General features: G+C 49.3%; 1 protein-coding gene across 3 annotated transcripts in view; it reads left to right on the forward strand.

Annotated features, from left to right (window-relative positions):
* SLC12A8 (solute carrier family 12 member 8) overlaps positions 1–26,904 on the forward strand; it is a 144,361-nt gene that overhangs the window by 67,586 nt on the left and 49,871 nt on the right. For 2 of the 3 annotated variants that reach the window (XM_086402061.1, XM_086402042.1), the window contains exon 6: positions 15,909–16,022. In XM_086402061.1, coding sequence (XP_086258187.1) covers positions 15,909–16,022 — 114 coding nt within the window. Of the gene's footprint in view, positions 1–10,450; positions 10,571–15,908; positions 16,023–26,904 lie in introns of those variants that run through there. The other variant, XM_086402052.1, reaches the window with a different exon arrangement.

Below are 26,904 nucleotides of genomic sequence, written 5' to 3' on the forward strand. Positions count from 1 at the left end.
ATGGCGATGACTAGGAAAGATCGTGGCTGATGACAATTGTACGTGCTTAATATTAGTGCCGCCGGAACACAGGCTGCTTACTAGCTGTGTAACTGTAGGCAACTCACTGATACTCTTTGAGTTTCTAATCTGTAACATGGGATGGGCATTTTTAAGAATTATAAATAATAATACCTGTTAATAGTGGCTCCTTTTCTTTGCGTTTATGTGTGTGTGTGTGTTGGGTGTGGGGTGGAAGATGGGGTTCTCTTTCTGTCCCCGGCCGCTTTCCAGAAGATGAACACTTATTGACTACTGTAACCAACAAATTTTTGGTTTTATTATTTTGACAATGATTTCTTCTGTTAAACGACTTCCTACTCCTCTTAAACTGGCAGAAACCAAATGTGAGATTTCTTAAGGTATTCAACACTAAATCCCAATTACAAGAAATCAGTAGAAACATTCAAAAACAAATAAAATAAATTCAGACAGTGAATCTGTAATTACGGTCCAAATGCACACCATTTTAAACTAAACCTCCAAAATGTGATCATTATATAGTAGTTACAGCACATCCTTAAGTTCCTGCAATTAGAGAGGAGGTAGAGTTATGGCCTAAAATAGACAAATAATAGCAACCAAACAAACTCTATATATATTTTTATTTTTTCTCAAGTTTGTATTTGAGGTAAAATGACCATCACTTTTTATTTTCTTGCACTGCAGTGACTCCGGTAGAAGTTACTTTTCAGAGCACTTTCCCCTCAGGAGTTATTCCATGACCCCAGCTCCTACTGTGTGGTCAGGTGGGCTCACGCAGGTGTGCTCACACAGGTGTACTCACGCAGTGCACAGGGTGTGCCAGGCGAGGGGTGGGGTTTGGGGGAGGCCTGGGAGACGCCTCCAGTCCTGGCTCCGTGGCTTCCTCACTCTGTGACCCTGGGCAGGACACCAGGCTGTGTTCCACTTGCCTCATCTGGAGCACAGAAACAGTTGCTGACTCATGGGTCATTTCGAGATTAAATTAGGTGATATGCCCTATTTCCTCAATTCTAAGATCCCGTTAGTTTTACAGTACACCAAATTTTCAGGTGGAAAAAACCATTATATTAAGTCTACATGTTGAATCTAAGACAGCCAAAGTTCAAGAAATCAAATATAAGAGGAAAAAAAAACTCACTAAATTGAGGGTAAGGCAGTCTTATTATTATGGATTATTATCTTATTATCCTCTCTGTATTGGTGGAGCTGTGGTCTGTGCCCAGATGTCCCTGTTACCGCCTCTGTGCCAAGCAGTCTGAGATGGGCTGCCTTTTTAGCATTTCTCTCAATATCTTGCCCCCACCAATTGAATGCCAGGCCCTGTGTGGACAAGCTTGGGCATGTTGTTGCTTCCTGTTTGTGTGGATTCCACCTCGTAGAGATTCAGAAAAACAATCACTTCTGGGCCAAACAGTCCCTCCTTTTCCACAAGTTTCTTTTACACCTGACCTAGTGGCTCCCAACTGTTTTCATGTCACTGCACAGCCAGAAAATGATAATATTTGTACAAGACTCCAGGGTAAAGGGAGGATCACTCAGGCCAAGAGGTCCAGATGCTCACCATCTGGAATCATTCAGGCCGTTCCAGTGTAGCCCACCTTCTCTAGTTAGCGTCTACAGTGAGCAAGGAGGAGGAGAAGGAAGAGAAAAGCCAGCAGAAACCCTGCTAATGTTCATTGGTTTTTGCTGGAGAATTTTAAGAGCATCTTATTTTTTCAAAGCATTTTTACAGTAGTGGTCTGATATCTTGATTGAAATACCCTCTGGCCTTTGGGTACCATCAACAAACAAGCTCTATGTGTCAGAACCACTGGGAAACCGTTAGTATCAATAGTGTCATATATATTCCCTACTGGCCTGAGGCCTGGGAGACGGAGTCATAAAAGCACTCCAGGTGATTCTTTCTGTGCTGACAGATTTGAGAACCACTGAGCCACAAAGGCCCTTCGAGGGTTTCACTTGGCTCTATACCTGTTATGCCCTATATGGTTTACCTGCCTTTTATACCCTGTAAAGATAGCCTTTCTGATGCAGTGGTCCAAACCTAGTCACAGACCAGCCCTCCATACGTGCCTGGTGACACCCCTGGTGTACGAGGAGGACCACCACAATGAGCAGGGAATCGGCACATCTTCTGGGCCAGAAGCTTGCAATCTTCTACAAGAAGAGCATGTCTCAGAGTGTGATCTGGAGATTGCCTGCGTCAGAATCACCTAGAAAGAAGCTCATTAAAAAAGTCTGAATAAGATTCTCAAATTTTGGCCTAGTAATCTACATTTTAAATCAGTACCTTGCTAATGCTTATACACATTCCGATTGGGGAACTACTACTGCATATGTGTAATTTAATAATCCTATCAATCTGCAAAGGGTTAATTTCAAGGTAAGCACAGACACTGTGGCCTGGGTCAAAGGCAGACCTTTTACTGCATAATAGCCATCCATACACACAGCTAGCTCCTTGAATAAGGAACCTTGCTTTTAGTACCACCAATGGGGTAGTAACAAAAGAAGGGTGTTTAGGCCCCAAAATTCTATCAGTGAAGTAAATGGTATAATTAAAAGCCTGACATGATGGCTTGAATACACACAAGATTCAACACCTCCTCCCTTATCTTAGTTTAATTTGGCAGTGGGAGTGTTTTTGCTTTGGTCATTACGTGTCTCTCAATCATAGTAGAACTTCTAGAATAAATAGTTTTTAACAGGATCCATGAACCCCTGAAATTGCAGGTAAAATTTTATGTGAATATGTATATTTTTCTAGGAGAGGGTTCAGACTACTGCCAGATTCTCAAAGGAATCTCTGACCCTGAAAAGGGAAAGATTAAGGATTTGAACGGAGGGATTTTTAAGGATTAGAACAGTGAAGAATTGTAAACAAAGGCTCAGGTCTGGATAAGGATTTCCAAACTTTTGTAAACCAACAGAACTGAGATCTCCAGCATTCCTTAAAAGCAGACCTGCTTTCTCTCCTCTCTCCTTCCTGCATCATTCTTTATTCCTTTAGGTTTGTCTGTTTTTCTGTGTTTTTCCTCCCCAATCTTTTCCCCTCTTTTTTCTCTGTGTCCATCTGGTCATCCCTCCTTGCCATCCACTCCATCTCCCTTCTGCTCACTGACTGACCTAGTTCAGTGCAGTCGCTCAGTCATGTCTGACTCTTTGCGACCCACAGACTGCCGCATGCCAGACCTCCCTGTCCATCACCAACTCCCGGAGCTTGCTCAAACTCATGTCCATTTGAGTCGGTGATGCCATCCAACCGTCTCATCCTCTGTCGTCCCCTTCTCCTCCTGCCTTCAGTCTTTCCCAGCATCAGGGTCTATTCCAGTAAGTCAGTTCTTCGCATCAGGTGGCCAAAGTATTGGAATTTCATCTTCAGCGTCAGTCTTTTCAATGAATATTCAGGACTGATTTCCTTTAGGATTGACTGGGTTGATCTCCTTGCAGTCCAAGTAGAAAGCAAAGCACATTTCTCTATTTGTTCTACCTGTGGAATAACTTTTTTAAAAAATAGTGCTTTATGTTGGTGACTCTTGTTTTTAAATCAACTGAGTTGAACATTTACCATTTCTCTGGTAGAGAGAGGTCATAAAACTCTAGGTGCCCTGCCTTCCTGGCTTTTGGGGTTCAGCCCTCAGGAGGAAGTTTTCTGGGGCTGTGATCCTGACTTCTGCCTGGCTGGAGGAGGACAGGGACAGGCACCTTCAGGCCTTCCTCTTGTTCTGAGTCTGCCTCTGATGAAGAGAATGACTGACTGCCCAGAATTCCAGGCCCCCAGCTCCAAAACTCTCCCACCTTCTCCACTGCATTATTTTTCATTTTCTGGCTTTGCCTGTGGAAAGCAGAGAAAGGAACCCCTAGGCTGAGGAGGCCGTGGGGACCCAGTCATGGCTGCAGAAGGAAACCCGAGCTAATGCTGCCCGGCTCTGTCCTTGTGTCGGCTCCGGCTCCGTGAGCAGGAGGGGGCTTGGCCCGCCAGGCTCCCCAGACAGCTCCCTGGGATGGATGCCTGAAGCATGAAGTCACTGGCTTGGGAGGGCCCTCGCCTTGCTGGGCTGCCTGCCTCAGCCCTGAACAGCCAGGAGTTTCAAGGAGGTGGAGGGTGACACCCTGAGGGGTGGATTAGCACATCCTGCCTGTACCCCTGGTTCCGCCCTGCGGGCCTGGTACTCCCCTCACTGCAGGAGGGAGTCCTCTGGCTGTGGAGGGTGAGCCAGATGCCCTCAGCGTGGCTGTGGAGGGTGAGCCAGATGCCCTCAGCATGGCTGTAGAGGGCAAATGATGGCATTTTCAGACTCAAGCATTTGGGGGGCACCTACTTGGCTTCCCTGGTGGCTTAGACAGTAAAGAATCTGCCTGCAATGAGGGAGGCCTGGCTTTGATCCCTGGGTTGGGAAGATCCCCTGGAGAAGGGAATGACTGCTCACTCCAGTGTTTTTGCCTGGAGAAGTTCATGGGTAAGGGAGCCTAGCAGACTACAGTGCATGGGGCCACAAAAAGTCGGACACAGCTGAGCAGCTAGCACTGACTGGATTGAGACTCGTTTTAGTGGGTCTGAGAGGGACACAGAGGCAAGAGACAGGCCCTCAGGCCACTCATGTTTGGGTGGGGAATGACAGCCATCTACAGACAGAGAATCTCAGGCTGACTGTGGGTGGTGCAGAGAGGACTGGCTGGGCTGGGCCATGTTCTGTGACCTGAGGAGCCTGTGGGTGCTGGCTGGAAGGGAGAGTGAAGTTTGCTATGGGGGCCTTTGGCAGGAGAGTGCTGCCTTTTGGGGCTGGCAGGAGATGAAGCCCCAGGTCATAAACTCCAGGGCTCAGATGGGGTTAGGGCCAGAGGTTTCTGAGCCTGTGGCACAGGTGCCCTAAGCCTGCTCACCATCTAATTTATTTGTCTCTCCAGTCCCAGACTTAATGCTTGCTGGGAGCTGGGCCATGCAAATTCATCTTCAGGGACGTATCCTGAAGAAATAGTGAGCCCTCTGCCGTGAGGTAGTCCAATCCCAGCACACAAGTGCCCAGAGCCCAGCCAGCACCAAGCACCACCGCAGCCCCTAGAACACCTCTCTGGGGACTGCATTGGCCAGTGCATTTCTGGGCCCCATAGAGAACTGACAAGTGGCTGAACCTGTTGGCCCCATTTGAAGGATTGCATCACACTTACATAGTTGTCAGAGCTGTAGCTTTGGACTCAGACCTCTGTGTTCAGATTCCAGGACAGCTGTAACTCATTGCATGGACTTGGTCAAGTTAACCTTTCTGACCACTCTCATTTCTGAAAATCAGGTAATAATGCCTACTTTACTGGGTTGCCAGAGCATAAAATAATATATATAAGAGGCCTACTGTCATAGCCTGAACGAAGTGGGTGCTTAATAATTATTAACATTGTTTATCCTGGATGACTGTCTCTCTGGAGGCCCCGGGGTTATGCTCCAAGGCAGTGCTTCTCAAGCTTCAAGATTGGGGGATCTTGTAATGGTGAAGGTGCCAGTTGCAGGGTCGGGGCAGGGGGAGATGCTGCAGTTCTAACAAGCTCTCGGGTGGTGCTGATACTGACACCCCTGGCCCAAGACCAGGTAGGGACACATTATCCAAGTGCCCCAGAGGAGCATCCCTGGCCTCCTTTTTCTTCGCACTTGCCCAGGACAGCCCAGGTTAAAGGCATATTCATTCCAGGCCAGCTCTTATTAAGTGGGACCTGTGTTAGACACTGCTCCCAGGCCCAGGTTGCCAGTGACCAGCAGAATATTGAAAGCAAGAACATGTGTCAAAAACAAGACTGAGACAATAGCATCCTTGACTTTGCGGAAGTTTTCCATGCGGTCTGGGCATGGTGGATATTGAGAAACCACAGTCTGTGCTTCTGGACAGCTCTTCCTCCAAGTCCCACAACCCAGCCCATGATGCCTGAATAAAACCTTGTAAGGTCTAGATGTTAACAAAAGGAGCTGGGGTTTCTGCCTGAACTCCTGAGAACATGGGACTTTCTGCCCAGTTCCTCCAGGGAGGGGTTGTGCATGAGCAGATGGCTCACTGTGGGGTGGGGGGGTGGGGCAGTGCTCGCCTTGCAGTGGCTGAGAGCTGAGGCTTTCACTCATCTGCTTCATCTGAGGAGGCAGCTTGCTTTGGTGGGAGAATTGGAGTCTGCATCTGGGACTAGTCTGCACCTGTGGCTTCGCTCCTCCCTCTCCGCTCTGCCTTGGCTGGGAAGCTCCCTGCATCCTCTATTCCACATCTGCAAAGCAGAGACGGCCTGGCTGAAACAAGGATGCTGCAGGTGGTCCCTGCAGGGGGCGCTTTTTTTTTTTAATTGTGGCAAAATATATATGACAAAAAATTTGCCATTTTAACCGTTTTAAAGTGTGCAATTCAGTGGTACTTACTCCATCAACCGTGATGTACATCCATCACAACTGTCTTCTTCTAAAACATTTTTTATCACCCCCAAACAAAAGCTGTGTCTACAGAAAAATAACTCTCCATTCCCCTGCCAGTCCCTGATAGCCTCTGTTCTATTTTCTGTTTCTGTGAATATGCCTATTCCAGATGTTTCATATGAATGGATCATATAGTATTTGTCTTTTTGTGGTTTTTTTTTGCACTTAATGTGTTTTTGAAATTCATCCGTGTTGTATCAAGTGTCCGTGCTTCATTCCTTTCGATGGCTGAATAGCACTCTCTGGGTAGACCATGTGCTGTTTCCCCACTCATCTGTTGATGGACACCTGGGTTGTTTCCATTGTTTATTTTTTACTTTAAACAATATTTATTTATTTGACTTAGTTGTGGCAATGGGGTCTTTCGTCTTCCTTGGGGCATGCGGGATCTTTAGTTGCAGCAGGTGGGATCTAGTTCCCTGACCCGGAATTGAAGCTAGGCCCTCTGCATTGGGAGTGGAGTCTTAGCTACTGGACAACCAGGGAGGTCCCTCTATTGTTTATTAATAAACTATAATTTTTTTTGCTTGCCCCCTGGTTCTAGGCAATGAGATATATCATGACATGGAACAGCATAGTTCCTGCCCTGACGCGGCAGGCAGCAGGCAGTGACAACAGAGAGATGGGTGCCTAGCAGGGCACACGTTGGAGGGGGCTTGGCTGCACTGGGTTCTTCTGGTCTTGCCTGACCGGCTGCTGACTGTGTGGCGTGGGGTCTCCTTTTTGGGGCCTTGGCGTTCCCACTTGTACAATGGACTTGCACTGTAAGGACCATAGTCCTTGTTGGACCCCTGTGGTGTTGGCGTGCTATAGTCCTGTGATACAAATCTTCTGCCGTGGGGTTCTAAGAGAATATCCCCTGCGTTTCTTTCTTGGGTAGGGCTTGCGGTAAGCGAGAACTGCACTGGCTGCAGAGCTGGGGTGTGTGGAGTCCAGATATTTCCAGCATGGTGCTAGGCAGGAGGGCGACCCTGCTTGCATAACCACGGGGATGCTGACTGCGCCCTGCAGGGGGACCCCTTGTCCCCCCACCCCCTTCTCAGTGCCTGCCTGGAGACAGTGTCCAGGCAACAGCGGGGCTGAGGACTGACTCCCAGGTCAGAACTCTGGACCCGCCGCAGAGGCCGGGGCTATGCGGAGACAGTCGATGTGGGGGACCCCAAGTGGGGTTGGATTATTTTGGGGGGTGTGCGGGAGTGTCTGGGGTTTAGGTAGGATGGGAATTAGGATGCCAGAGGCAGGGACAGCCAGAAGGAATAAGTGGTGGCTGGGAGGAACCCACAGCCTGGGTGGAGACTTCCTGTCAAAACAGCCACTTATCCTGGCTGGAGAGTGCATTCCTTTCCCCCAGGAGATAAGAAGGCCAGATTTTCCTTTCTCAGTGCTCCTTTGAGCTGAGAGCAGAGTTGGGTAAGCCAGTGGGGGCTTTGCAGGCTGGAGGCTGGGGGCTTTGCAGTCCCTTCCATCTGGCCCCAGCCTGTCCAGCTGGGCTCCTGGCCCCCCTCTCAGACTCCCTGCAGCCTTGGGTGAGCTCTGACCCCAGCAGCCAAGGGTTGATTCAAATCTTGTCTCCTCTCTGTGCTTCAGCTTCGTTACCTGAAAAATGCACCTATCTTGTTGATCGAAAGTATGTAATGCACTTGGAACAGTGCCTGGCACAAACCTTTGCTCAGCAATTTGTGGCAATCCTGGTTGTTATCCAAAGACTCCACTTTGTTTCTTGGGTCCAAGTGAGTTGCGGATTCCTAAATTTCCTAGGGCATCTGACAATCCTCTGCTCTGTAGACTTTTCCAGGTGAAAAATCTCTTCTCATCTCAACTTGACCCCAAGGCCATTATAAAAAAAGTCCTGCTAAGCATGTAAAATAGAGCCGATGTCAGAGGATGGAACAATTTCTCGGATATTAGAAATGCCCCGTTTCACAAGTGAGAGCTCCTTTTCTCAGGAGTAACTCCAGGACTGCTGTCCTAGATTGTAGGGGTTGGCAGGAGCTTCTCTTCTTACTGGAAACTAAGCCACTGCCTCCCAAGGGGGCTGCCCTGACATCCCCCCAACCCAGGCCCTTCATGCCCTGGGTTGCCTGGCCCTGGGGGCTTTTCCGGCTGTTCCTGCCAGTCAGTTGTCCTGAGGGCGGAGGCCTTCCCCCAGGGGCCTGGAGGCTCCAGGCTGCTCCTCCCCACGCCCTCTGGGCAGGCTCAGCTCCACTTCAGACTTCCCTTCTGGCCACTGCTAGAATGCCCAGCCTTCCCTCTGTGTATTTTCTCTCTGGGTGGGGGCCCAGGAGCTGGAAACCCTGTTCACATCCTCTCTCCACCCTCCCTTTGGAGGACCAAACTCACCAGGGCTGAAGCCAGAGAGGCGGTTGTGGTCTGGGGAAGGCTCCTAGCTCATGGAACAGAAGTCCTGTGGAGAAGGAAATCCATGCTGTGGGCGGGGGCTTTGGAGGGATCTCTTCCTAACCCATCATTATTGCTCCTTCCAGTCAGTACAACCTGATCTGGTTCAGTTTCGGAGTATTTCTGATGGCGCACCTGTCGTGGACTAGAACTGTTACGACCCAGATCAATGGGAGAATCCAGCAAACGAGGAGTATTTTGGGGACTCCAAATGGGACTCCAAGCCAGGGTTCCGTTCCCACTTTCAACTCTCATGCCTTTCGAGTAGCTGGCTTCTAGCCAGTTCCCTCACTTATAAAAACAGACCAGTGAATTAGACCAGGAAGCTTTTAGTATCTGCATTAATGGAGGGTATACGTGACTGTCATACTCTAAGACCTAGTGGCAGGACTTGTAATTCATAATTGCTTTGTTTCATTAGTGGACGAAAAATGTGGTAGTGACCTTGTCTCACAGTCTGGAGCACACTTGGTATCCATAGCCACAGAGATGGTGAAGGGTAACAGGGAGGTTACCCTTTGCTACTTGGAAGAAAAACTATGACAAACCTAGACAGAAAATTAAAAAGCAGAGACATTACTTTGCCGACAAAGGTCCATCTAGTCAAAGCTATGGTTTTTCCAGTAGTCGTGTATGGATGTGAGAGTTGTACTATAAAGAAGGCTGAGCGCTGAAGAATTGATGATTTTGAACTGTGATGTTGGAGAAGACTCTTGAGAGTCCCTTGGACTGCAAGGAGATCCAACCAGTCAATCCTAAAGGAAATCAATCCTGAATATTCATTGGAAGAACTGATTCTGAAGCTCCAATACTTTGGCCATCCGATGTGAAGAACTGACTCATTAGAAAAGACCCTGATGCTGGGAAAGATTGAAGGCAGGAGGAGAAGCGGACAACAGAGGACTAGATGGTTGGATGGCATCACCGACTCAATGGACATGAGTTTGAGCAAGCTCTGGGAGATGGTGATGGACAGGGAAGCCTGGCTTGCTGCAGTCCATGGGGTCGCAAAGAATTGGACACGACTGAGTGACTGAACAACAACAGAGAGGTAGAGGGCAGCACTGACAGCTCTGGAAGCTAGTTTGGGATTTTATATCAGCTGCTGGAGATCAGTGGTGCATTTGGATGATGTGCCCTGAGTCTTGAGAATGGACTTCTGACTGGCGGCTTTCAGAATTAGAAGTGTTCTGAAAAAGAATTTAGTTTACCTGTTACTGAGAGTGTGATCTACATCACCTGGGTTCATTTAGACTGCAGACTCTCATCCCTGGGGGACATCCCCACCTGGACATCCCAGGTGCCCATCCCAGGTGGACAGAGTTATCATTTGCATTTCGAAGAAGGGCTCACTTACAGTCCCACAGTGAGTCTGTGGCAGAACCAGAGTGTGAGCCCAGGTGTCCTGTTTCTTCGTCCTGTCACGGTTCTTCCCTTCCTCCCAGAGATCCCCAGGGCCTCATGCTCCACCCCAGGGAGGAGAAGAATAGCCTGGGCTTCTCCCAGATCTACCCTCTTTGAGCTCAGTTTGGGCACATTTTGCTCTCTCAGGACTGAGGCTGCCTCACCCATTGCAGCTCCCAGACCTGACACCAAAGCCCTGAGGCAGAAAACTCCACTGAGCAGCCCAGGCCCCTGGGCGCTTGCTCGCCAGACTGCCCGTCTGTGTCCACTTTGGACCTGCTGGGATTGGGCCATATCTGAGTAAGTGCAGGGCTGCGTGGCAGGAGCTCTGTGAGAGCCTCAGTGATAGGATGAGGCCTGGACATGCCTCTTTTCTCCTTGGCACTGACCTGTCTTTGTTAGGCCATTTTAGGCTTTCTGTCCCTCCCCCCAAATGCAGGTCTCTGTCCCCATGAGACAGAGTCCCAGAGCCATCAAGGCAATGCCGGGCAATGAGCAGACCATCCCGGGTTCCCGGTGGGCTCTGCTGCGGAGGAGGCTCTTGGGAGGGGCGAGTGTCCAGGGTGAGGCGGGGCCCTTGGTCAAGGCCCCCCGTTCACCTTTCCCTTACTGCTCACCCTACTGTACTTTCCGGCTCCTCTGGGATCCTCTGAGGCCCGGTGGCCTTCTCGCGCCCTCCCCGCCCCCAGGCCTTGTTTTGGTGTGTGTGTGTCCCTTCCCAGAAGCTCGGCCTCTCCTTTCCTTTTCCTTGCAGCGCTGCTCTTCCTGTGATGTCCTAGGATCCGGGCAACATGCCCCTCCCGCCTTCCTCTCCCTGGGCCCTTCCTCTGCTCTTTCTATTCCTGGTTGGACCGGCCTCTCCCATTGTCGTTCCCAGGAAAGGGCTGTCTTGCTGGTCGAGGGGTGGGGGACCTGAGCCAAGAAGAAAACTGGGTGGGAAGCCCCCGACCCGACCTGGGCTTATCAGAGGGATGGCAGGGCCCCCGGTGCCAGCGTCGTTTTTAGATATCTCACTTTCCAAGTTAGTCAGCAGTGGCCATCTGACACCCATGGTGGAGGCGGGGGATGACTTCCCTCTGCCTGCTCTGATTTCAGCGGACCCCAGGGGCAGTGAGGGCGGGTGACACAGAGTTTCCCGGAAGCCACCTTCCCAGAGGGCACAGCCCAGCCTGAGGGAGCTGCCGTTTGTAGCAGTGCTTGACTCCTTTGGCCCAGATGAGGTAGGCAGGGTCCTGTGATAGTCCTTGGGAGCAGATCCTTGACCCTGCAGGGGGCTTCCTATGGTGACAGGAAGCTGTGATACCTGAGTGCAGAGGGGGAAGGCCAGCCTTCAAGTGTCTTCCCACCTCCTGCTCTTGCCTGGTTTTCATCATGTTTTCTGTTTCCTCACTCTGTTCTATCTTTGTTCTTCCTAAAAGCTCATAACTCACGTGGGGCCAAATAATGTTTTCTGTGGATACAGAAGCAGATGTTCAGGTCAAACCCAGATATAGTTACATGCAGCAGCTGCAGGCACTGGGCATTCTGGGCCTCGCAGAGCTGGAAGACATCAGCTGAGAGCGCCGGAGCCCTCTTGTTACCAGCAGAGTCTCTGAAGGGCCCACAGAGGCGAAGACACTCACCTTAGACATCTCTGGGGAAACAACTCAGGATAAATTGCAGGGAGTTGCTATGGTAGATGGAAACCATTGACTTCAGACAGACCTGGGGTGGAGGCTGGGCTCTGCCTCTTCCCAGCTGTGCACACACCCCTTAGTGCATATGGCATTCCACAGGGAGACCCTCGTGGTCCCCACAGAGGTGGAGAAGGGGAGATGCCATGACCTCAGGGGCGTTTCTCTCGGAGTTGAAGGAAACCTCGGCTGTATGCATCCCTCTGTGTGGGAGGGTGGTGTTGGGGACCTGGGGACCTCAAGACTGGCCTCCCAGAGGAGACGCCAGGGCTGTCATACAGGCAGGTCTACTGTGTGACCTTGGACAAGACTCTTCACCTTCATGAGCCTGGTTTGCTCACCTCTGATCTTGCAGGGTAGTTGTAAGGATCAAGGATGATGTTGTAAAGGACTTGGTGCCCAGTGACTGGCACAGAGGAGGTGCTTAATAACTGATGACTTGTCACTGTGTTCAGAAGGGAGTGTCCCGGGATGTCCCTGGGGGACCTGCCCTGTCCCCATGCATGCAGATGCCTTGCCTGGCAGAGATGACAGCAGGAGATGTTGGCCTCTGTTCACCCCAAGGCACGGCATGGTGGGACTTGAGACATCATAGGTTAGGTGGGGCCTGCCGGAAGTCTCAGGTACAGAGGCAGCCCCTAGCATAGAGGTCCTGAACCTTGGGGAGGCTTCAGGGAACCCCCACAATGGAATGCAAAATGTGCTTTCATCAGATTCTCAAATGGGGCCATGACTAGAAGAATTAGCAAATCAGGCAGCAAGACCCACTGTGAGAGGCCGTGGCAGGTGGTGTCTACTCAGCCCTGCAATGCTGGATGTGGCCAGCGGACCTCAGGCCATGCCTTAAGTACAAATTCTTCTGAGACATCAGTGCCTGACCTGGGTCCAGCTGGACCAGAGGTTAGGGTTGTGGGCAAGAGACTGGGGCCCCAGAAGTCAGGATGAAGGCCAGGTCTTCTGTGGGGCTAGCTCAGGACTGGGGAGCATGATGTGGGGGACTGTCAAGTGGATGGAAGTCATAAGGGCCCCGGGAAGGTAAGGGCAGAGGCAGTTAGACAGGTCCACCATGCGAGCCTAGGCCTCCTTCTCGTCCACTAGAATGCGGCATGTGTGAATGGTGGCCGTGAGGCCCACCCCTGCTGGACTGGGCTGTGTCAGAAATGATCTCTCTAGGCCTTGAATTCCAGCTTGAGGAAAGTCACTGCAGGGTCTTACCTCAAATACCTGAGGCTGTAGGTATTTCCTCCCTATCTTTTGCTCAATTTCGTTTTTTTTTTTCCTTCTGTTTCTTTTTTGCCCCTTATTTTACTTGCCCTATCTTATGTTTTTCTCATAAGCTACTTATTTTGAAAAATGGGGCAAGTATCATTTTGAAAAACAGGGAGAGTATAAATGGAAAGGAAAAAAAAGGAATAAATTTGTTAATAGAAAAGCTATCTGGAGAAAGTAGGCTTTCAGTTGTGGGATGTTTTGTTTGTTTTTACAAAAGGCATTACTTTTTGATGATAAGTGGATTATGCTCATGACAGACAACATGGAAAGTTTTTAAACATTTAAAAAAAAATTGCCCATGATTGCATTATACAGACAACAACAATTAGTTTTTGGTATATTTGCTTTTTTTACATATATACATTAAAACTTTTTTTTGTATTTATTCTATAAATGGTATCCAATTTCTTACTTAATATATGTCATATGTAACATGGATAGGTTTCTTTGGCACTAGTAAGTCTTTATAAGGATTTAAAATACCTCAACCTTTCAGTTGGACATTTAGACACTCCCCACTTACACGATTATAAATAACTCATTGACAAGCATCTCTGTTGATAAAGTTCTTGTCGAAGTTAAGATTTCCTTGAGAACAATTCGGGACTGGACTTGGGGGGAAAGGGCTGGGGTCAGCAGCAGTTGTCAGTATGAGCGTGTGCTTGTGAGCGTGTGAGAGCTGCATTTGTGATCATCCTGCAGAGGAGGGACCCCGCCCCCACCCCTGCCGCCTCAAATAAGCCAAGTGACTCATCCGCTCAATCTGTGGATCTCGTTGGTGGGATGATGGAGAAAGAGAAGAGGCTTCCCAGTGACTCATCTACAGCGCCTGAGATCCCTCTGGCCCTTCAGGCTGACCAGGGCCAGGCCCTTCAGGCCTGGTGACCAAAGGCCTGCCCGTGTCAGGGTGGCTTCGGGGAGAGCCAGGATCCGTGGAGCCTGATGAAGTGTTCTTGATCCTCACAGCCTGCCTGCCCAGCGCACAGCCCTGTGCTCAGATGTGCTCAGACCTGTGTGTCATCCAGCTTGGCCAAGCTCCCTTCCAAGGCAGGCTGGGCTGGTTTTCTCCTCAGAAAGTCTAGTCAGTGGGGTCAGCCAGCGGATAAACTAAAGTTAACTTGGCTATTATTGCTTTTCTGTTAATGAGGGGAGGACCAGCTGTGAAGACGCCAAACCATTCGGAAATGCTGCACAGTCCTTGGGATCTAAGGTTCAGGAGAAAGAGAGCGATTGACAATGATTTTAAGTCCTGACTGGACTCCCCAGGGTTCCTTGTGCTTCACTGAGCTTTCATTTTACTGTTTTTTTTGAAAAATATTTTTCCTATGAAGATATGAATCTTGGAAGCCATGAGAAGTGCCCGTGATCTCGGACTCATCAGCAAGCCAGCACTCTTTACTGGATGGAAGCTCGGGGTGAAGTTCAGCCCCGAGGGTGGTGGAGGACAGGCTGGCAGGGGATTGTCACCACAGCCCTGGGGGTCAGCTATGGAGAGACTAATGGCTAAGTGCTCATCTTGCATGTCAGAGGGGATAGAGGGAAAAAGATCAAGACCGAGTTGTGGACTAGAGTGAGCAGGAACAAACCAACTCATTCTCTAAAAACTGACACTGGATATCCTGCGTGTTTCTGAGCCCAAGGACACTGGACTTGTATCTTAAAATTCCACAGCCCACTAACACATCCACAGATACTGTTCAAGGTGACCCCCTTTGACAAAAAAGCAGTATCTGTAGGAGTGAAACCTCTTAACTGCATTTAAGGCAATGTAAAAAATGTTTAAAATTCTTTGAAGAAATCAGATCTGAGATGTTTCTGCTATAAAGTAGTCTCTGAACCATCAGACTGAAAGCACGGAAGCAAAAGATCCAAGAGCAAGGTTCTTTCAGCGTGACCCATATTTGCACCCTGCCTGCTGTGTGGCAGGCACAGTGGCTGGGCCTGGGGGACAGAGGTGTTTAAGAGCAGATCTGTAGCCCCAAGGAGTCTGGTCACGGAGGGCACTTAGGAGGAGGATTCTGATCAGGGAGTTAATGTAAAGCCCAAAGAGAGCAGTGTTTGGGTTGGGCTTGAAGAGTGAGCACCATATTGATGTTCAGAGATGTGGGGAAGGGTCTGGAAGCAGGGGACACAGGAATGGGTACTAGGGGGCTTCTTGGGCAGAGTGGTCTGTGTGACTGCTGGGAAGAGGAGAAGGCAAAGCACGAATAGGAAACGGTGGGCCATTGCCAGGTTGTGCGGAGCTTCCACACTTGTCTTAAGGAGTTTGGACTTTATTCTGTAGCTAATAGGAATCTATGGGAAGGTTTTTGAGCAGGGAGTTAATGTAATTTTTTAAATCAAAAGCAAACACATCAGTGCATGCTCACTGATTTCAGCTGTACCGAAGTCTACAAGCAAAAAAAAAAAGCTCCCCTTGCTAGAGGTGACTACTCTCTTCTTCATGTCATTTTATTTACCTACATCCATAGATATATATATACGAAAGTCAAGCCCTAGACGTGGGAAGGAAGATGTTTCTATAATCTTCTGTGTTCTCTCCCTGCCCCCCCCCACATCATACCTACCTTTTACTATTTAAAGTTACTATTTAAAGCTGGGACTATTTACTATTTAAAGCTGGGACTGTAATCTAGGGAACTTGTGCTATGTCTTGTCACTCGGCTCATTTTGCTTTCTTGGTATTATTTCAGAACATGGTTTTATTGGATATTCACCAGAACTGCTACAGAACAACACTCTGCCAGATTACAGCCCTGGAGAGTCCTTTTTCACTGTCTTCGGGGTGTTCTTCCCCGCAGCTACAGGTACTGGCATTCTTTTTCATTATCATGTTAGGGATATAAGTAAATGCTTGGTTCCCAAAATGTAGTATCATAATGGACCTGTATGTGCTTATAGGGTATATACCTGACTTTATAGACAGCCTTAGCTTTAACTACACATCTATTATTTTGACAGAGGCTTTACTTGTTCATAATTCCTGAAGGCTCCCAACATGATTTGATCCTCCTTACCCCTTATACTTACATATTGACACCTCTTGGCCAAGTTAGTAGAGGGGACATATTCTCTTAGGGCTAAGCAGGCTGGATTCCTCAACAGGACAGCTGCCCTTTCCACCTTGTATCGAGTGCAGACTGGTCTCTAATCTCCCCCTCCCCTACCCCAACCCACGTGTCTTCTCCCAGGGGCAGAGAAATGCTCTTATCTTCTTGCCACTTTGGCTGTGGGTGAAATCAGGATCCCACGGGCAAGGACTGCGTCCTCTCCCCCACTTTCCCGTTCCATGGTGCCTGCAGAGGAGCCTTGCACAGCTGAGGTCCTGGTAGAACTCCTGTTGCATGCTCGGGTCCCAGGCCCAGAAGGTAGTAAGCTAACGTGTTGACCAAATGCTCCACAAGAAATAACCATTTACTAGGGACTGGGCTTGTTCCCAGAACACAGACTCAAAAAAACGTTTCTTTCTCCATCCAGGCAGTGTTGATGTCCTGGAGCTGATTTTGTCTCCTTTCCCTCTTCCTTCTGCCTTCCTCCAGAGAGAAGGGAGGAAAAGCTACTAGATTGTTGAAAATTTAAGAGACTGTCCCTATCAGATGTGGACAAGGATTTGGAGGAACTGGAACTTGCATACATTGCTGATGGGAACGTAAAATGGGACAACCATTTTTGGAAAATGGTTTGACAGTTTCTTAAAAACCAAACATACCCAGCCATTCCAATCCTGGTTATCTACTATTGAGGGGGGGAAAAAAAAAAAGCATGTATCCATATAAAGACTTGTATATGAAAGTTCAAAGCAACTTAGTTTGGTATAGTCCCAACTGGAAGCAACTCAAATACTCATCAAAGGGTGAATGGAGAGACAAATTATGGTATCACCACACAATATAAAACTAATCAGCTATTAGAAAAAGTGAACTATTGATAACTTGTGACGATGTAGATGACTCTCAAAATAAGGCTGCTGTGTGAAAAAAGTCAGGCAAAAAGAGAGTTCCTTTTTAAAAAGATAAAATTATTTAAAAATCCATTTATATAAAATTCTAGAAAATGCAAACTACAGTGACAGAAAGCAGGTCAGTTAATACCTAGGAGTGGAGGTGAAGGGAGCAGGAGGGAGGCCAAGGAAATTTGGGGGGATGAAAAAATGTGTTTCTCACTGTGGTGATGGACTCGCAAGTGTGTTCTTGTCAAATTTTACAGACTGTCACACTCTTAAACTTGTAGCTTATTGTATGTTAGTTATACCTCAGTAAAGCTGTTAAAACGCGGGGGGAAATTACTGACTGTAGTCATATTTAACAACTCCCCTGAATCCCATTTCTCCCTCTGGCCACCACCCCTTTCTCTCCCCTGCACAGCCACAGTCTCTGCTCTCCCAACCACTTTCCTGCCTCCTGCTCTACTCGTCCACTCACTCCTTTTGGAATTCCAGGCCTCTCTCTCCAGTGAAATGGTTCTTTCCAAAGTCATCAGTGGCTTCCACTTAGTTCAGTGGGTACTTAAAATTTCTCAGTGTGTTTGACCTCTCAGCTGCGTTCCACTTTCTCCTTCATTTCTCGTACCTTCTATGATGTAGCATCCTGCTCTGACCCTCTTGATAGGGGCATCCTCTTCTGCCTGCCCATTCAATGCTGGGGTTCTTCAGGCTGTGCCTACTGTTTCCCTTGGGATCTCATTCATGCCCATTGTTCAGGGACCACCCACAATGCTGGCCATTCCCAGATTTATGCCTCTAGCCCCAACTTCTCTAAGCTTCACATCGTGTATTTAAGTGCCTACCTGACACCTTCTCTTGGTATCCTAGACTCAGCATGTTCAGAACCCATCCATCCCATCAGCCCCAACTGGTTCTCCTCCACTCCTGATCTCAGGGATGGCACCCTCATCCCCGCAATTTCTTGAGCTAGTAATGGGGAGTTACTTCTGACACCTTCCTCTTGTCAGGCTCCTCTGTCCATGGGCTTCGCCAGGCAAGAATACTGAAGTAGGTTGCCATTTCTTCCTCCAGGGGATCTTCCCAACCAAGGGATCGAACCCATGTCTCCTGTGTCTCCTGCATTGCAGGCAGATTTTTTTACCCACTGAGCCATCGAGGAAGCCTCTTCCTTACCAGTCTCCTGCAAGTCCTCTCCTGCAAGTCCTGTGAATTTTACCTCCTAAATTTACCCGCCTTTACTCTCACTTCCCTCTGTCTCTACCACCTGACCACTCTGCCCCAAGCTTCATTTCTCAGCTGAGTAACTAAGGCAACTCCGAGTTGACACCCCTCCTCCCTCCTCCCTCTTTGAGGCTAGGTCTCAGGAAGAAGACTGGAGCTAGGTCTCGGTGATGGCAGGTAGCATGCTGTTCTACAATCCAGGTGTGCCAGAAACAATGCGTTTCTTTCATCTTAATGAAGTGGAAAGAGTTGGTCTCTGAACCTAAGCCTTCAGGCTGCCAGGGTGGCTGGGAACTGATGTCAGTCATTCCTCATGCCTCTGCCTTGCCTGTCAGGTCTCAGGGTCTTACTAAGTACAGGGCGTGTCAGGGGCTCTGGCTGTTCATCATCTGTGCTCTGAGCCAGGCCCTCCCACAGCCCTGTCTGCAGCTCCCTTTAGGTTTATGGTCTCTGCTGCTTCCGAGCCACTTTGGGGGATGGAAAGTTTGCGGAACCTGGGAACCTCGTGCCTAGAGTCTGTGTACCTCTCAGACCTTCTTTCCTGAGGTCTTGCTGGATCCCACTGGTGCTGCCAGGGAGTAGGCCTCAGGTCCCCGTTGTTCAAATCCTGTGGGCCTTTCTCTTCCTGCCCAAGCGTGAGGGGCAATCTTCTGTTCTAATACAGGCGACACTGCTGTCCAGGGCCAGCTTAGTGAGCATGAATTTATGCATTCACACTTGGTCATAAGCTCAGAAGGACCCCACACTTGGTTTAATGCTTTGCTGTTGCTAAAATTCTTAATAAATTTTGAACAAAGGGTCCTACATTTTTTTTGCACTGGGCCCTACAAACAATGTAGCAAATAGGTTTTGTTCCCGCCATGCTCTCCCCAGTCACTCTGCAGCTTCTTTTCTACCTCCTCCTGCTGCTGCTGCTGCTAAGTCGCTTCAGTCGTGTCCGACTCTGTGTGACCCCATAGACGGCAGCCCACCAGGCTCCCCGTCCCTGGGATTCTCCAGGCAAGAACACTGGAGTGGGTTGCCATTTCCTTCTCCAATGCATGAAAGTGAAAAGTGAAAGTGAAGTCACTCAGTTGTGTCCGACCCTCAGCGACCCCATGGACTGCAGCCTTCCAGGCTCCTCCATCCATGGGATTTTCCAGGCAAGAGTACTGGAGTGGGGTGCCATTGCCTTCTCCTAGATCCTCTAAAATCTCCTAAGGGCCCAGCCTTTTGAGAAACAGAAACCAAAACAATGTGAAAAGTCTGCTTCTTCCCTGCCACGTATTTCCACCAAGATAATAAAGGTCACGTTCCTTTTGAATGGACAGAAAAGGAAAGGGGGAGGGGATGAAATACACGAAGAAGAAAATTTTCGAAAATTTTTAACATTAACATCTGAAAATATTTTCTAGCCCCTTCTGCTCCCCATTCCCCCACACCTTGCCCCTCCCCAACACATTCAAGAGGCTTCCCACCTGAGCCTGGCCTGTTTCCCACATGAGCCTGTTTCCTTGGGCCTGGCAGGGAGTCCTGATGCCAGGTCAGATCCTTGCTTTCAGGTGCCAGGTTAGCAGCTCCAGCTGAAGCAGGGCCGTGGTCCTTTGAGGCAGGCAGTACCACCAGGATGTTGCCTTATGTGCGTGACCCTGTCAGGTCCCCTCCAAGCTTCTCCCATGGCTTCCCTCCTTTTTATTTGCAGGCCTTGCATTTTGTAAGAGAGGGAACGCGTGGCCTGAGTGAAGGGCCCGGGGTGACAAGCCTTCCCTCTGGTGCTTCACCCTTCAGTAGGGAATCAGCAGTGCCTTGAGGTTGGAAGATGCCACCCAGGAGCCCAGAATTTGAGCTGGACTACCATTTGAGATCAGCCAGTCCAGCGAGTGACTCTCAACTTTTTATCTTTTAATCCATGTTCGTTTTTGTTAATCATACTGAAAACCTTACTACACTGGAAATTCTGTGTCTCCCTGGACCAGAAGGAATATCTTGGTCCTTTCTTTGAGAAAGATTCTACCTAAGAAGATTAGCCAAGCTTCTTTATTTTCTGTGGCTTAAGTTATGAAGGTATTGTTTGGTAATATTCCAAATATAAAATTATAATATTGAACAAACTGTCTACACAGGCCTCTTTTACCCCACCCCTCTCAGGGGATGTGCTTTTCTGCCTCCCTGACACCCCCGGCCCCAACCCCACCCTCCACACCCCGATCTGGGCCCAACCAGGTTGAGAATCACTGATCTGGGAAATGAGCACAGAGGAGTTTACGAAGGATTGCGGAAGGTCACCCAGCTAAGGTGTGGAAGGTGACCAGAGTTGTTAGGAGAAACACACTGACTGAAACTGCCTGCTCTCATCAGGCACCATAGTAACCATTCCTGTGAGTTATTTTACGACAGGAGGTCCTGGTAAGGAATACGGAACTAAAAAGCCACCGACAACCGGTAGAATTTGGGAAAGGTCAAAAGGAGATACTCGTGTCCCATTGACCTCCCAGAATCCTCCTTGTTAGAATCCATCTTGACTGAGCAATGTGTGCACCACCAGGAAGGGCCCTGAGTCAGAATGATTGGCCAGAGACAGCCCGGAAACTAATCCCATCACCATAAAACCCGAGACTGCAAGCCACATGGCAGAGCAGGTCTCCTTGGTTCCCTGACCCTCTTGCTCTCCACCCAGGTGCCCCTTCCCAGTGAAGTCTCTTGCTTTGTCAGTACATGTCACCTCTGACAATTCTTTTCTGAGTGTTAGACAAGAGCCCACTTTCGAGCCCTGGAAGGGGTCCCCCTCTGCAATAAAGTTGGGCCACCATCCCTCTGTAAAGGGTTGCCTCTCCTGGCTATCTCTGTTTTCCAGGGGCTCCAGTGTAAACACAGTAGGCAGGACAGGCAATTTGTATCCCTTGGCTTTCCCCTGGCAGATGTTCCATTAAGCTATGAAAAGCATGGATGATTGGCAGTTTCCATGGTGACGGATTTGCCAAGGATTAGCTCTGAGTGAGTCATGGCTGGGGCTCCCTCCAACGCCATCCTCTCCTGGAACAAGAGAACCTCCAGGCTGTGAGAGGGGAGAGGAGTTTGGAAGAACAGACACTTCCAGTCCCCCAACCCTGCATCCTCATCTCTGACCAGTGATGTTATTTAGGTTACTCTAGAGATTTTATCCCCGGGGGCGGGAGACTTCTGGGGAGAATAGCTGAAGCCTAGGTTTCAGTGGCTCCTCTGGAGTTAGGAAGCAAGGTCTTCTGTCAGTGCTCCTCGCTGCACTCCACCACACCCTGTGGTGGTGGCTGCAGGGTGGGGCTGGGACCTTGGAATAGACTCTGCATTTAGTTTCCCAAAGCACTTTCCTTCTCTGAGCTATACCACCAAACTTTCTCTGAACAAACACCTCTCCCTATAGTTATTCATACACACACATAGCCACTCTGGGAATCTGGGACCACAGTACATGGAGGAACTAGAAAATGGAAATTCACTGGGATAAATACCATTGTGTGAAGTTGTGTAACCCTTGTCCCCAAATTTCAGACTCCTGCTGGAAAGGATAAGGGCCTCTTGTGGTTGACCACACCCAGCATCAAAATGTATGGGGGAAACCAGCAGCCTTTACCAGAATGTCCACGCTTACCTTTGTGGTCAGGAGCCCTGCTATTTCTGTGACATCCTTTGGCCTCCCTGGACCTGATCCTATCTCTCCCCACCCCACACACATACACACACTCTGAGAAGTTCTGGATTCTCCTGGGCTCTTCCAGATTGGCTGGCTGTCTCTGGGACCCTCAGCTCTAGGCATCCGTGCTGGCTTTGCCTTCAGCCTACCCGTACATTCCTTCTCTCCCAGTGTATCCCCAGGCCTCCTCCTAAGTTATGTGTTCTTGTGGGTGAGAGAACGAGGACCTGCTGGGGCAGAATGAGGTCTTGTTTTAAGGAGCAGAGAGCCTGAGGAAGGACAGTCTGAGGGCGGGACTCACCTCTCTGCATTCTGATGGACTTGTGAGTAGGAACAGGAGAAAGGGAGGGAGCTTTATAATTATTATATATGTTTATTTTTGTAATCTCACTTATAGAATTTATGATTTTATCAAATTATCACAGCATCTATAATAATTATCATTACAATAGCCTACAATATCAGGCACTGTGCGGAACACTTTATAGTCTTTCATTTAAACCTCATCATGACCCCAGTGCTTATATCAGATGCAGATTTACCATTAAGCTAATGAAGCCTGGGTTTCAGGGTCCCTTGGTTGCATGACCTCCTTCTAAAGTTCCATTTCATATTCATAACTTGGTATTTTTAAAAAGTTTTAGGCCCCATGGAACCTGTATCCTTCCCTGGGTTCTATTATTAATCCATCTTACATATGAGGAAACAATGACACAGAGAGGTGATTTCCCAAGGTCACCCGACAAAAAATGGTGATCCCCATCACTTCCCACGTGCTTTGGCAAGGATGCTGGGAAAGAGGACACACGTTTGTCTGGAGCTGTACTCTACCCGGAAGTCAATAAATCCTGCTGGAATCCTAGTGTTTGAATGTCCCATTATTAGACACAGTCTGTCTCAGCATCTCTAAGGCATTGCGAGGGTGGAGCACTGACTAGTTCTGCCTCTAAGAATAGAGCGAAGAGGGGACGAAAGATTGCTACTTTAACAGCTAAACAAACCAATCAGCCAGGTGTGGGGAAGGAGTGGGGTTTTGACGATCAGGTGGAAGGTAAGGAGGGGCAGCCAGAGTGCTTAGGAACCCAGGGGAGTTCTGAGAGCAGAAGGGAGCCCATCTTCCCCAAATGGACATTCAAAAAAAATGTTTTTTTATTGTGTTATAGTTGATTTACAATGTTATGTGAGTTACAGGTATACAGCAAAGTGCACCAGTTATATATAAACATATATACATATATCCACTCTTCTTGTTTTTTTTAAGATTCTTTCCCCATATAGACCATTGAGTAGAGTTCCCTGTGCTATGCAGCAGGTTCTTATTAGTCATCTATTTTATAGATAATGTGTATATGTCAGTCCTAATCTCCCAGTTTATCCCATGCCCCCACCCCCAGGTGGACATTTATTTAGCACCTACTAGGTGCCAGGCACTGTGCTAGGTGCGTTATAGATGTTCTTTCTAGCTTTACAACAATCCTGCAAGGTACATAATCTTATCCCCATTTGCAAATGGGGAGACCGAGGCTCAGAGCCACACTGCCTCCAAACAACAAAAGGCGGCAGATAAGGTTAAGTCACTTTAGTGCATGGATATTCTACTTTAATGAAAAAGAAAAGTAATAAATTTATGAACTTAAAAAAAGAAACAAAAAAGGCAACAGAGAAACAATCTCTAAATGGAAAGGGAAAATTGAAGGCTTCTAAAGTAAGAGTAGTTCTTTAATGACCAACCAACAGAAACCAGGAAAGTCTAGAAAATGATTAGGTGTTTTTCTTTATAAAAAGTATGTATTTATTTATTTATTTTTGGCCGTGCTGGGTCTTTGTTGCTGTGTGCGGGCTTTCTCTGGTTGTGACTATCCTTCATTGTGGTACACAGGCTTCTCCCTGTGCTGTGTGGGGGCTGTCCTTCACTGTGGTACACAGGCTTCTCCCTGTGCTGTGTGGGGGCTGTCCTTCACTGTGGTACACGGGCTTCCCCCTGTGCTGTGTGGGGGCCGTCCTTCACTGTGGTACACAGGCTTCTCCCTGTGCTGTGTGGGGGCTGTCCTTCACTGTGGTACACGGGCTTCCCCCTGTGCTGTGTGGGGGCTGTCCCTCACTGTGGTACACGGGCTTCTCCCTGTGCTGTGTGGGGGCTGTCCTTCACTGTGGTACACGGGCTTCTCCCTGTGCTGTGTGGGGGCTGTCCCTCACTGTGGTACACGGGCTTCCCCCTGTGCTGTGTGGGGGCCGTCCTTCACTGTGGTACACGGGCTTCCCCCTGTGCTGTGTGGGGGCTGTCCTTCACTGTGGTACACGGGCTTCTCCCTGTGCTGTGTGGGGGCTGTCCTTCACTGTGGTACACAGGCTTCTCCCTGTGCTGTGTGGGGGCCGTCCTTCATTGTGGTACACGGGCTTCTCCCTGTGCTGTGTGGGGGCTGTCCCTCACTGTGGTACACAGGCTTCTCCCTGTGCTGTGTGGGGGCCGTCCCTCACTGTGGTACACAGGCTTCTCCCTGTGCTGTGTGGGGGCTGTCCCTCACTGTGGTACACAGGCTTCCCCCTGTGCTGTGTGGGGGCTGTCCCTCACTGTGGTACACGGGCTTCTCCCTGTGCTGTGTGGGGGCCGTCCCTCACTGTGGTACACGGGCTTCTCCCTGTGCTGTGTGGGGGCCGTCCCTCACTGTGGTACACAGGCTTCTCCCTGTGCTGTGTGGGGGCCGTCCCTCACTGTGGTACACAGGCTTCCCCCTGTGCTGTGTGGGGGCTGTCCTTCACTGTGGTACACAGGCTTCCCCCTGTGCTGTGTGGGGGCTGTCCTTCACTGTGGTACACGGGCTTCCCCCTGTGCTGTGTGGGGGCTGTCCCTCACTGTGGTACACGGGCTTCTCCCTGTGCTGTGTGGGGGCTGTCCTTCACTGTGGTACACGGGCTTCTCCCTGTGCTGTGTGGGGGCTGTCCCTCACTGTGGTACACAGGCTTCTCCCTGTGCTGTGTGGGGGCTGTCCTTCACTGTGGTACACAGGCTTCTCCCTGTGCTGTGTGGGGGCTGTCCTTCACTGTGGTACACGGGCTTCTCCCTGTGCTGTGTGGGGGCTGTCCTTCACTGTGGTACACGGGCTTCTCCCTGTGCTGTGTGGGGGCTGTCCTTCACTGTGGTACACGGGCTTCCCCCTGTGCTGTGTGGGGGCTGTCCTTCACTGTGGTACACGGGCTTCCCCCTGTGCTGTGTGGGGGCTGTCCTTCACTGTGGTACACGGGCTTCCCCCTGTGCTGTGTGGGGGCTGTCCCTCACTGTGGTACACGGGCTTCTCCCTGTGGTGGCTTCTCTTGTTGTAGACCATGGACTCGAGGACATGTGGGCTCAATAGCTGCAGCTCGAGGGCTCTACTAGAGTGCGGGCTCAGTAGCCGTGGTACACAGGCTTCGATACCCTGTGGCGTGTGGGATCTTCCTGGACTGGGGATCGAACCCAAGTCCCATGCATTGGCAGGCAGATTCTTAATCACTGGACCACAAGGGAAAAGTGAAGTCACTCAGTCATGTCTGACTCTTTGCGACCCCAGGGACTGTAGCCTACCAGTCTGCTCTGTCCATGGGATTTTCCAGGCAAGAGTGCTGGAGTGGGTTGCCATTTCCTTCTCCAGGGGATCTTCCCAACCCAGGGATTGAACCCTGGTCTCCCACATTGCAGGCAAATGCTTTATCCAGAAGCCCCAGGCTTTTTTTTTTCCCATTGTTTCCTTGTTGTTCAGTCACTATGTCGCGTCTGACTGTGACACCATGGACTGCAGCACTCCAGGCTTCCTTGTCCTTCCTGGAGTTTGCTCAAACTCGTGTCCATTGAGTCAGGGATACCATCCAACCTTCTCGTTCTCTGTTGCTCCCTTCTCCTCCTGCCTTCAATCTTTCCCAGCATCAGGGTCTTTCCCAGTGTGTCAGCTCTTCACATCAGGTGGCCAAAGTATTGGAGCTCCAACATCAGGCCCCTTCAGTGTTGACTTCCTTTAAGACTGATTGGTTTGATCTCCTTGCTGTCCAAGCGACTCTCAAGAGGCTTCTCCAGCATTACAGTTTGAAAGCATAAATTCTTCAGGGCTCAGTGTTCTTTATGGTCTAACTTTCATATCCACACATGACTACTAGACAAACCATAACTTTGACTATCCCAATCCCAGGATCAACCTGCACCTCCTGTGTCCCTGCATTGCAGGTGAAGTATTTACCCATTGAGCCACTGGGGAAGCCTTTTTTTTTTTTTTTTTTCTTAAGAATTCTCATTTTCAGGATCAAAAAAGGAAATAGGGTGGGAGTGGGATTAAAATAACAGGCAAGAGGTGAAGACTTTGATCTCTGTACTATGGTTGATGAAGCGGGCAGCGAGAAAAGGCAGAGGACCACTATCTTGCAGATGCTGGTAAGTGGTTAATGGACATTTATCCTGGTTATTTTTATCAATAGCTGATCCTAGAGATGTTTAAGGGATCAGTTCCTCTCCTGACCATCCACGTCTGTTGTCACAGATATTTGAGCCAGGGTGCCAAGCCAAACCTCCCAGTTCACCTGGTGCCACACAACCAGACTGTGAGGTTAATGGCAGTGCCCAGAAAGGTCTGGATGATGCTGGAGGTTTAACCTCCTCAACTCAAGCTGGTAAAGTGATGGCCAACACCACCATCCTCACATGTGAAAGCTGAGTCGGTGAGGAGATGTAAAAGGCCTTAGGACGAGGACGGAAGACCAAGTCAGAAGGCTTTACCTGTGTGAAGAAACCTGTTGCCTAAGTCATATGGTCACGATGCAGCCCATATCATCATCCTGATATAGGGCGAGGACGTGGTTTAGGGTAAAGCAATTAACTGCTTCCTGGAACTGGCAGCTCAAGACCAACGAG

This window comes from Bos grunniens, chromosome 1, assembly GCF_055505025.1.
Source record: "Bos grunniens cultivar Pamir isolate PY7600 chromosome 1, Bosgru_T2T1.0, whole genome shotgun sequence".
Classification (NCBI taxonomy): Eukaryota; Metazoa; Chordata; class Mammalia; order Artiodactyla; family Bovidae; genus Bos; species Bos grunniens.